This window comes from Cynocephalus volans, chromosome 4 (assembly GCF_027409185.1).
Source record: "Cynocephalus volans isolate mCynVol1 chromosome 4, mCynVol1.pri, whole genome shotgun sequence".
Taxonomy (NCBI): Eukaryota; Metazoa; Chordata; class Mammalia; order Dermoptera; family Cynocephalidae; genus Cynocephalus; species Cynocephalus volans.
In genome coordinates this window covers 13,936,086-13,948,101 of record NC_084463.1, presented here as the reverse complement: position 1 = coordinate 13,948,101, position 12,016 = coordinate 13,936,086, and the positions used below count along the sequence as shown (strand labels likewise).

The 12,016-nt window shown below is 49.2% G+C and overlaps 1 protein-coding gene across 1 annotated transcript in view; it reads left to right on the top strand.

Moving 5' to 3' along the window:
• The window catches only part of DSCAML1 (DS cell adhesion molecule like 1), a 340,661-nt gene that overhangs the window by 235,910 nt on the left and 92,735 nt on the right, over positions 1-12,016 (top strand). The window contains exon 4 of the mRNA XM_063094153.1: positions 10,809-10,955. Coding sequence (XP_062950223.1) covers positions 10,809-10,955 — 147 coding nt within the window. The remainder of the gene's footprint in view (positions 1-10,808; positions 10,956-12,016) is intronic.

Genomic DNA, 12,016 nt, shown 5'->3' with positions numbered 1-12,016 from the left:
AGATGGCGCTTTCTCGCTGTGTCCTCACATGGCCTTTTCTTTTTCTCTGTGCACGTGCATTCCTGGTGCCTCCTCCTCTTCTTATAAGGGCATCAGTCCTATTGGATCAGTGCCCAAACTTATGACCTCATTTAACCTTACTTACCTCTTTAAAGGCTCTGTCTCCAGAAACCGTCACATTGAGGGTTAGGGCTTCAACATGTGACTTCTGGGGGGACACAATTCATTCCGTAGCAAGGAGGATCTAGGACTTAGAGCCAGCTCGTCCAGAGCTGCGGCTCGACTCCAAGTTTCCGAGACACACATGTGCCTTGCACTAGGCTGCAGGTCTGTCTCTGGGGTAGTGGGTCGAGGATTTACAATCCCGGGAGTCCAGGTGGAGGAGAGGAGAGAGAATGGGTCTTGGCTTCCCTTGTATTTACACTCAGGCTGAGAGGTACCCCAGGACCCTCACCATCAACAGGAATAACAGAAAGGAAAGGAAGGAAGGTGCGCTGCAGAGCCTGCCTTAAACAGTGCCCTGCAGGCTTCCCTGGGGCTGGGCCCCCGGACATGGGCTAATTCCTACCAGCCAGGAAGCATTGACCATCCCCACCTGCCCTGCCTCACAACTCGAATAGCTTGGGAGGAGAGAACACCCGTGGTTGTGGGGGCAAGTTATCTCATTAGTCTTATGAACTATCCACAGGCTCCGAGCGGCAGGCTGACCACATTGTTTTTATAAATCTATATTGCACAGAGCAGCAACTGGTGACCTGTACTGATTGCAATTTCTCTTTTGGAATTGGGAGGCCCCTGGGGGCCAGTTGAGGCACTTGGAGGCCCTGTCATCCTGAGGCCACAGGAAACAGACTTGGGCTGTGGCAGGCTAAGTATCTCTTCCCTTCCAAGAGATACTCAGTGATTATTCTGATTCTAGCTGAAACCTGGTCTCGGTGCAAAGCTCCATCCCATTCCTTCCCTTCTCCCCTTCCCCCACCTTCATACCTCCCATTACCTAGTGTGGCTTTCCTCACAGGGGTAAAGGGGTGGGCAGAGCAGGAAACCCCTCCCTCAGCTTCTGGCTTTCCTGCTTCTGGAAGACAGCTGACTGCAGCAGCAGAAAAGCAACTCACAAGCCCCACGCGAGATCCTGCACTCAGTGCATGCATCCTAGACACATAGCCCTTGTGCTTTTACACAGTTAGTATTACGGTTTAAAAAATCCTTCCTACAAGCATACAGGGCAGTCTACGTCACAGCATCCTTCTTGAACATTGTCACATGGACACCACTAAAGAACTCCGTGAGCAGAGAAAACCAGGGTTTAATGTCCCCAATTTGGGGATGAGTGAAAAGAAAGAAGCCCAGAAAGGTTACAGGGTTTCCCTAAAGCCACACAGCTGGGAGGTAGCAGATTTCAAACCTCCCATTTCTAACTCCAAATACAATGCTCTGTACAGCACTCACTGGAGCATACATCTCCTCTAGCTGCTAACCCCTTCCCCAAACCCTATGATGCCCATTGGCCCATGCAAGCATACCCAGCACATGTACCCAGCATGCATATCTGTACATGCCAGCACAGGCCCTTTTTTCCCTCACAGCACAACCAGCCACCTGCCCATGATCACACCTTCTCTTTAACACATGGCACCTGGTCATGGCAGGGCTCCTCTTCTCCCTACGACTCGACATATGAGTCCTCCCAAAACGCATGGCTGCCTGTTACCCCTGACCTCTTACTTCACTCTGCACCTGCCTCCTGAGGGAGATCATTCATCCATCCTTCCATTCAGTAACTGTAATGTCTTCTGACACTGGTCTCATCTCACGTTTTGCTCACCCACCCACTCTGGCCCTGGTTAGTGAGAGGGCAGCCTCCACCAGAGGCAGCAAGGGGACAGGGGACTGGCCACTGCCCAGAAAGGGGAAAGAAGTCAACCTCATAGAAAGGAGTTGGCCTAAGTCCCCTTTGCAAAAAGCAACACACACTCTCCTGGCAGCTGGGTTGGGGAAAACAGCTCTGGATTTGTGTTCAGGAGCCTCTGGCCCTTCCACTCACTAGATGTGTGGCTTGGACAAGTGTCTTAGCCTGAGCCATAGTTTCCTCATTTGTAGAGAGGAGGAGAAGCTGGACTTGTCAGGCTTGCAATGATGCTTAGGAGAGGGAAGCTGTGGGAAAGTGCCTGGTACCTGGTAGGCATTTCAGTACAGGGGTGCCCACTGATTCATGCACCTTGGGGTGTCTCTCTCGCTGAGTTTATAACACATTTAAGATACCTCACCAGCTAAGCTTGGATCTCTCTCCAAACCCAAGGTAGACTGTACCCATGAGGGGTACCCAAAAGGGCTGGAGAGAAGTTTACAGCTGCAGGTCCCCAGAAACAGGGCATCTTCCGCAAGGACCCCAGCCATGGAAACCTCTCATATCTACGGGACTGAGCTTGCCTTAAAGCAGCGGAGACGAAAACCGCCCCAAACAGCTTGATCCTAGGGCTTCTCTGTCCTCAGAGGAACAGAATCCCACTCTGCAGGCACTTCTGGATTGTATACCTCTGCTCTGAGTGTTGGGTCCTGGAACCAGCAGACCTCTGTTAATACAGTCATCCCTCTGTATCCATGGGGGATTGGTTCCAGGACACTTAGTGATACCCAATTCTGCGGATGCTCAAGTCCCTGATATAAAATGTTATAGTATTTGCATATAACATACACCCATCCTCCCGTATAGTTTAAATCATCTCTAGATTACTTGTAATAACTGATACAATGTAAATGCTACATTAACAGTTGTTACAGTATATTGGCTTTTTTGTATGTACGATTTGTATTGTTGTATTGTTTTTATTGGCTTTTTTTCAGAATATTTTTGGTCCATGGTTGGTTGAATCCTTGGATGGAGAGCCTCAGGATGCGGGGGGCCAACCGTGATCTCTCTTATGGGTGAGGGTAGCATTTCCAATCCAATCACCTAATGAAGAGGTGTGTCCTTAGTCAGGGAAGGACAATGGAAAGTGAGAAGCTGCAGGGGGCATGTGGGCTTCCTGCCTCTCCCCTGGGCCTGGCCCTACTGTTTGAGGAGCTCCTGGAAAGTGTGAGGTCACTGCTAAGGAGAGGCTAGCTGGGAGGCCCTGCAAGGTCCTCACTAAGATATTGAGTCCACCTGGGCCCATGTTATTGTCTGTGTTTATTTCCCTTTTGTTAGCTCCAAACCATCAGTCTTGCTTTAATGTCCCAGCCTATGTGGCAGTGGTGGCTAGAAGGGGAGAGATCCCCAGAGTACAGGGCACCCCTAGGGGACAGCAGTCCAGGCTGGAGGTCCACCTGTCTCACCCCATGGGCAGGTGCCTCCTGTACTGCCAGGATTCATTCATTCACCACATGTTCACTGAGCATTTGCTATGTGGCAGACATGCTCTGGAGGTGACATACCGGAGTGAACTAAAATAGCTCCTTGCTCTCAAAGAGAAACACCATGTGCTCTGAAGACAAATAAAGCAGGGTAGGGAGTTGGGAAGGGATGTGGGACACCACCTAATTTTGATACAGTGGTCAGACAAGCCCTCTCCCAGGAGCTGGCATTTAAGCAGAGACCTGACTGGACCTGGGAGTGAGTGAAGAAAGGAGCATTTCAGGCACAGGAGTAGTAACAGCAAAGGCCCTGGGGTAGAAATGAGCACATGCACACACGGGCACACCGATTTTAAAACCACTGTGGCAGATGATCTCCCAAGGGCTTGCAGCTTCGACATTCTTTAAGCTATGAATTTATAAATTGCTGGGGGGGGGAGGATCTTAAGGATGGTCCAGTCTCTTTCTCCATCTCAATGCTTAAATCCCCTATGCAGTATCTCAGGCAAGTATTTCTTCAGCATCAACTTAAATACCTCTGGTGACAGGAAACTACTCACTACCTAACAAAGACACTCAAATTTTTTTCTAATCTCGCCTTTTTTAATTTTTTAAAATTTTAATCGTGATAAAATACACATAACATAAAATTTACCGTCTTAACCGTTTTTTAATTATTAAGTTTTAAGTTCAGAAATGTTTAAGTTTCATTTTGCAAAACTGAAACTCTGTACACATTAAATAATAACTCCCCTTTTCCTTCTCTCCCCAGCCTCTGGCAACCACCATTATACTTTCTGTCTCTGTGAGTTTGACTATTCTAGGTACCTCCCATAGGTGGAATCTTACAATATTTGTCCTTTTGTGACTGGCTTATTTCACTTAGCCTAATGTCTTCAAGTTTCATCCGTGATGTAATAAGAGTCACAATCTCCTTCCTTTTTAAGGCTGCATAATGTTCTGTTGTATGTATAGACCACATCTTGTTTATCTGTTACTCTGTCAATGGGCACTCGGGCTGCTTCCACCCCTCGGCTATTGTGAATAAGGCTGCTGTGAACAGGGGTGAACACATATATCTTCAAGGCCTTGATTTCAGGTCTTTCAGATGTGTAGCCAGAAGTGGAATTGCTGTATTATATGGTAATCCTATTTTTAATTTTTTGAGGCACCACTATACCATTTCATCTTGACTTCTGAACACTTACAAAAAAATTTCTGAGCAACACTCAGAAATGGGAGTGGGTTAACCTGGGAAGGCTTCCTGGAGAAGGGGAATTTCGAGCTGGGATCAGACTTTTCTGAGTTGTGGTTTCCTCATGAGTGAAATGGGGATAAAATTACCTTAGAGTTTTGAGAAGTTTTATTCACTCATTCATTCCAGAAATATTTATGAGCACTTACTTTGTGACAGGCCAAGTGAAATGGGAACGTATTGGAGGGTTTTGGGCAGAGGAGCCACATGATCTGACTTGAGGTTTTAAGCAGTACTCTAACTGCATGTTGGGGACAGATGGAGGAAGGCAGGGGTGGAAGCAGGGAGGACAGGGAGGAGGCTGCTGTCCCCTGCTTCATTCAGTCACTGCCTTTTGCTCTAGAGGTGTGTCCTTAGTGGGATCTGTCCAGTTCACAACCCACTCCTCTCCTACCTGTCACCCTCTCCCCAGCAAACTCACCCTGGCACCTCCCTGAGAGCAGAGCCGTGAGGGCCCCACCTTGGCAGGGGACAGCTTCTCTCCGTGCAGCCCCGCAGAGGCTGCCAGGAGCCCAAGGTGTCCGTAAATCCAAGGCGCAGCTCTCTGACTGTTTGGAAAAAGACAGAAAAGATGCTATCAGCTCACTTAGCACCTGTGTTCATGGCCTCAGAATTGCCAAGGAGGGGCTTCGTTATCTCCAGCCCCCCTGCTCTCCAACCCAGCTCCTGAAGAGGAAGGGGGAGAATTGGCAGGAAGCCTGACCCCAGGCAGGCACTGAAGGCCCAGGCCGCCCCCAGCCCCAGCCTGCCCCCGCCCCTCAGCTTCCTGACATGGAGCGACCTGTACCGACCTTGAACAAGCCACCCGTGTACTGAGGACTTTCAGATGCACTATTTCATTTCGTTCTCCCAACAACCCTGTGACGTAAGTTCTATTCATTCTCTCCATTTTCCCAAAAAGAAGTGGGATTCAAACAAGTTTAGTAAGATCATAGAGATATCAGTGGTCAGAGTGGAGGGTCCTTATGAGTTTATCACATACAGCGATTCTCTGCCCTGCACATTAGAATCTCCCAAAAAGCTTTTTAACTCTGCCAGTTTCCAGGCCACCACACCCCCAGAGATTCTGAGTTTAATCTGAGAAGCTCCTTAGACAATTCTAATGTATAAACATGGTTTAAAAACACTCATGTAATCCAATTTCTCCCTCTTTTTTGTGGATGAGAAAAACTAAGGGCCTGAGAGAAGACTAGACTGCCTTAAGGACACTCTGTGTTAGTGTCCTAGGGCTGCCATAACAAACTGCCACAAGTTGGGTGGCTTCACAACAGAAATTTATTGTCTCACAGTTCTAGAGGCCGGAAGTCCAAAATCGAGGTGTCAGCAGGGCCATGCTCTCTCTGCAGGCTCTAGGGGAGGATGCTTCCTTATCTCTCTCTTCCAGCTCCTGGTGGTTTCCAGCAATCCATGGCATTTCTTTGCTGTTAGATGCTTCACCCCAGTCTCTGCCTCCATCTTCACATGGCACTCTCCTTGTGTGTCTGTGTCCAAATTTCCCTCTTCTTACAGGAACACTAGTCACATTGGATTTAGGGCCCAACCTAACCCTGTATGACCTCAACTTGATTGCATTTGCAAAGACCCTATTTCCAGTAAGATTACATTCACAGGTCTGGTGGACATTAACTGTGGGGGACACTATTCAATTCAGTATATACCCCAACATTAGTGGCAGAGCCAGGACTTCATCCCAGTCCTGGGCTCTCCCCACCACACTGGGCGGCTCAGCCTCTCGTTATACTCTTCCTTGCAGTCATGGCTTCCATCAAGCCCCCTCTCCACCTTCCCCCAGCCCCCCAGCACTGATGGCCACACCTTTCATGATAGAAGGACATTGTCTTCTAACTGTGGAATCCTAGAGGGCAGAGACCCAGTCCAGGACCTGGAGACACTCCATAAAGACTTGATAAATTCCGCCAAGCTGAACTGAATGGATGAGTGCTCCTTCATGAGGTAGTGAGAATCCCGTTGACAGAAGCAACCAAGCAGACCCTGGCTGGCCATATGTCCCTGTGAGCAGTGCTGCTATTCTAGGAAAGTCAGCAGAGATTTGGAAGAACACAGGAAGTAGAGTGACGGTCCAGGCTCTACCTCCTACTAGCTGTATGACTTTGGGAGGATTATCTAATATCTCTGTCCTTCAGTTGTTAATAAGAATAATTGTATCCATTTCAAAAGGTTGTGGGGATTAAATGAGATATGTAAAGCTATTAGCCTAACATGTAATCGATACTCAGTAAACGTTTAGCTTTACAAAAAGGTAGAGGCCTGCCCCAGGTCACCAGGAAAGAGGATGGCAAAACAGGCCAGAGTATTTGTAGTAATAATAAAAAGAAGAAAAGGATTTACTAACCATGTACAGCATTTCCCTGATCGTGAGCATGAGCGTGACAGATGATATCACAGCCTTTGGGATATGACAACCAAGCAGCACCAAAGGCAGAATCCACATTTAAAAACAGCTCTAGGGCGGCCCGTGTCTCACTCGGGAGAGTGCGGTGCTGATAACACCAAGGCCACGAGTTCGGATCCCATATAGGGATGGCCGGTTGCTCACTGGGTGAGCATGGTGCTGACAACACCAAGTCAAGGGTTAAGATCCCCTTACTGGTCATCTTTTTTTAAAAAAAAAAAAAAAAAAAAAAAAAAACAGCTCTAGGTCTTGGTCTTAGAGTCTAAGCAAAGTTACACTCCAGCATAAACTGTTGGCATTTGGGGTGAAACAATTCTTTGTTTCTCAAGATGCCCAGCACCCCTGGCCTATGACCACTAAATGTCAATTAGCACCTGCTACTTATGATGTCAACAAAAATGACCCCCCACACACCCCCCTCCATTTTCCAAATGGCCTCGGAATGGGGACTGGCTGCCCTCTCTCCTTCCTCCAGTGGGAACCAGCCTGGCCCAGGGAGGAGGGACCAAGGATGTGGAGTAGCTACTCTTCTAGCCACTCCAGGGACAGCTGGTCCCACTGGGGGCGTGCAGTATGGGCTGCCAGACTGCAGGACACCCCACTGGAACCAGCCTCGGAGGCCAGCGTGTTGTCCAGCCCTGGCCCATCTGAATCCCATGCCAGCTGGCTATGCCTCTCTCTTCTCTCCACACGGTAGGGGGCTCACTCCACAGGCCTCTCGCTCCTTCCCTTCCCCAGCAGGGCCCATCATCTGATTCTCATCAAACATGCAGAACTGATGTCGCACAAGTCCCCCCAAGAGGGGATTAGCATAATACCCCTGATTTCTCCTTCCCGTCTCTCACGTTGCGTGTCCCCCTGGCTGCAGCCTGCCTTTGTTTCAGGAGGAGCAAAACACTGTGTCTGAAAACGTTACTGCAATTAAATATGCACAAGAAGGGGGGAAGGGAGGGGGAAATGAGGACAATGAAGGATGTGAAACATCAGATGCAGCAGCTGCTTGTTGCTATAGAAACCCCAGCTCCCCACCACATCACCACAGCATCACCCTCACCTCAACTTCGAATCCCTGTAGAGCCAGCACTCCACTTGTCCTGGGGGGCTGGCAGATGAAAGACCACAGGGTCCTAGCTGTCTTGGGCTGGAGCACCTGTGGGCTGCAGCATTGATTTTTGTGTCTTTCCTGGTTTTCCCTACCCCCTCCCCACCACCACCACCACCCAACCCTGGTACTCGTGATCAGCAGCAACACCCTCCAGTAGTTCTGCTTTCCAGTCCCAGTTACATAATAAATTGCAGGAGAGCTTCCGCACTTGATTTTGGGATGTCACAACATGGAGACAAAAGGACACATGCAGAGTCCAGTGGGGGGCTGGGTTTTCTCTACGCTTCCTCCAGTTCCTCTGCCTGCTGGCAGCAGGGCTTAGCTTCCACCCCCTTCCTTTTGTCCTTGCCCACAGCACTGAGTGGGGGTCTGCTCAGTTGTGGTATGTGTGCTGAAAGGGGCAGGCATGGCTCCACAAACTCCAGGTTACAGGGCACTGGCAGGTGACCCAATGGCCAACTGCTCATCTGGGAGGATCTCCAACAAGATGCAGCTTAATAGGGATCCACGTAAAGCCCCAGACAGGGCCCACATAATCACCTGTCCCAGGGTGGAGAGAGGGAAAGTGGCAGGACAGCAGCTCACAGAGACACGATCTTCAGTTGACTGCAAGGAGAGTGGTGAAATGGGGCTGCCTCCCACTCCATCCCCCTAAAAGTTAGTGCAATCTTAGGCTAAGGGTCTATAGTCTTGCTTCAGTCTACCCTGATCGGCTAAATCTGACTGTTAGATCCCCACACTTGGCAAAGTGTCTGGCACATGGCAGGTCCGGTCCCTTATAAAGATGTGTGGAAGGGAGGGAGGAAAGAAGGAAGGCAAGGAAGGAGATATACATAAACCAAAGTTCACGAAGAAGCAGGAGAGCAGACTGAAGTTATATGAAACCATATTAAGTAAATAACTATTAAAAAATACAATCCTAAAGCTGTTTAGCCTGAAGAAAAATCAAAGGCCACAGTAGCTGCCTTCCAGTTCGTGAGGGAGTGTGATGGGAACATGGGTTTCGGCTGGTTCCCCAGGGCTCCCGTGAGTGGAAGCTGAGGCAGCTCCAAGGGGACCAGTGGTGACCAAGGAAGGTCTTTCCAGCAGTCAGAGCTCTCGACGTTGCAATGGGCTGCTGAGTGAGGCGGTGAGGTCCCCCGCCCGAGAGATGCTCAGCTGGAGGCTGGAGAACCTTGGTCAAAGATGTCAAGAACATTCAGCTTTTCAACCCTGCAATTCTACCGTCTCCACTGTCCAAAAGTGTCCTTTGGTGAGGTCTCCAGCTCTGGATGCTGTGCTCGGGGGGATGGGACACCACAGAATAGTCCTCAGGAGGATGAGCCAGAATCAGACCTCTTGTCATTGGTTGAGGGGCTGTCACTCAGCCCCCAGGTAGGAGGAAGAGAAGACTTCTAAATATTAGGAGGGGCATGGGGCTACCCAAAATGTTTCCTTATGAAAGCCTGAAATTCTGATGTTAGCATGTGCTTCCTGGGGGTTTAGTGTTACCTTCTCCCCTGCAGCTTTCTTTAAGTCACTATCACTGTCCTGATTGCGATGCCCCCTCACATGAAGGCTGGGGTCTTTCGCACCTGCCTGGGGAAGCAGCTAACCCCCCAGAGAAGAGGCGGAGGAGCCCAGAGTTACTTCTCAATCTCAGTCTTGCCTGTTGCAAACTGTCTTCAGATGCAAGGACACTGCTGTGAGCTTAGGGAGTCTGGAAGCCAAATGCAGGCCCCTCCTCAACCCTCAAATTCACATTTTCTCCTTTAAATTAGTCCCTATTAGCTCAAGGTCAGGGTTAGCCTTAGGACCTTGGACAAGGAAATGCCCTGCACCTCTGAGTGGAGTTTTAAGGGTGTACTGCTGCCTGTCCTCCCCGCCCACCTGCCGCGTCCTGACAGTCAGAGGCAGCAAGGCTGTGCGGTGGCAGGAAGCCTAAGGCACGGCACCTGTCCCTTTACCTTGCACAAGCTGGGGTCTGAGACCTGTCTGTGGAACTCTTACTGTGTATCTGCATCTCCATGTCCCCCCTCCTAGTGTAGCTTAGCCTCAATAATCATTTGTTGAGTAAATAAATGATTTAAATGGATAGAAAAGAATTTAGGCTATGTTTGGTTCATGCAGAGGAAGAACTTGGAGACCCGAGCTCCAGTCCACTTACTGGCTGTATGACCCGGGCCAGTCATTTCATCCCAAGACTCAGTTTCCTTCTCTGTTAAATGGAGGCTACACCTCAAACAGTTGTTAAGAGCCAACAAGCAGCAAATGGGAAAGAGCTTTGCAAACGGTGCAGAGGCAGAAAAAATGAGGACTAATATTCACTGAGTGAGCACTTACTGTGTGCTGTCCATTCTCCCTACAGATAAGACTCAGAGAAGTGATGTAACTTTCCCAAGGTAACACAGCTAATACGTGGAAGAGTCAGATCGAAACCCAGATCTCAGTCTAACTCTAAAGTCCAACTTCTTTCTGTTAAACCCCGAAGCACCTACACTTAATGGAACAGTTACGGTAATTTCTGGCATTTTGTTTGTGTGTGGAAATATCTTCATCTATCAGAGATGCTTCCCTACCATAGAGGCTGCACCAGCTTCACCCCGGCTTTTCCCCATCGCCTCCTCTCCCTGGGCAGCATTTCCAGCTGGGGAGAACGCCAGCTGCCAGCCAGAGCTGCCCAGACCAGGGAGTAATGGACGATGTCCTCATTGTGTCTCCAGAAAACAGGTTTTTTATTACTTCCCACGGCGGGCTCTACATCTCTGACGTACAGAAGGAGGACGCCCTCTCCACCTACCGCTGCGTCACCAAGCACAAGTACAGCGGGGAGACCCGGCAGAGCAATGGGGCCCGCCTCTCCGTGACAGGTAGGCGAGGGGACTGGGGAGGGAGGGCTCCAGCCCCCGGACTTAGTGTGTCTGCACCAGGGGTCTGGGAGTCATCCCTTGTGTGCTCAGGGGACACGGAGAAGGAGATTAAAGAACACAGGTGCAGAAACCACTGGGGAAGACCTTGTCCGGTTTAGTTTTGGGTGCCCTTCATAGAGGCACACCAGAGATAAATTCTTTTTAGGAGTCTGTACACAGGAAACTTACGTCTCCTGATGAACTGATTGATTTCCATTTATCAGATAATGGGTGTGTGGAACCCGCCCTCCCTCTCCTTTATGTGCCTTCCCCGTCAGGAAGCTCACAGATAAAATCCGATGCTCAGTCATAGTAACTATTAGTTTAGATTTGGGGGATTTTTGTATTTCCTCATGTCTCTGTTTCTTAAGGTTCTGTTTTATCAATGAGTTCATGGGTATTTTTTGTTGTAGGCTACTTCACAACATTTGAAAGTAGGCAGAATATAATTTATAAACAAAAATATTTCCACACTAAATAAAGGATTCTTGTTCTGGAGTGATTGCTGCTTCCTAGGAGGGATGGAAGCTGATATTTATTGAAGCCTCTTGTGTACAAGGGATTTCCGTCATCTGTTGTCTGTTAGATTCCATAATAGCCCTGTGAGGTGTGTGTTGTTCTCCCCAGTTTTACAGGAGAGAAAACTAGATCTCAGGGAAGCCGAGCAACTTACCCAAGCTATTTAGCCAGTGGGAGGCACAGCCAGAATTCAAGCTCTGCCCCCGCAGCCCCAGAGTCCCTCCAGCTACAGGTCCCCCATAGAAGGGGCCAGCTGAACGCCCAGTCCACGCTCCAGGCACAGAGAGTATAGACGGCACATGGCGCTCCTCAAGGAAGGCTTTGTGACACAGTGGCTTCCAGACTTTTTTGACAGCAATTCACAGACAGATGTTTTTATCATAACCTGTGCAGTGCACGCTGGTCCTTCTGCCACGCCCATTGCAATGCATTCTGATACTTTCTTTTCTATTCTACCCTATTTTGATTTTTTCTAAACACTGGTCGCAACTCATTAAATGGAT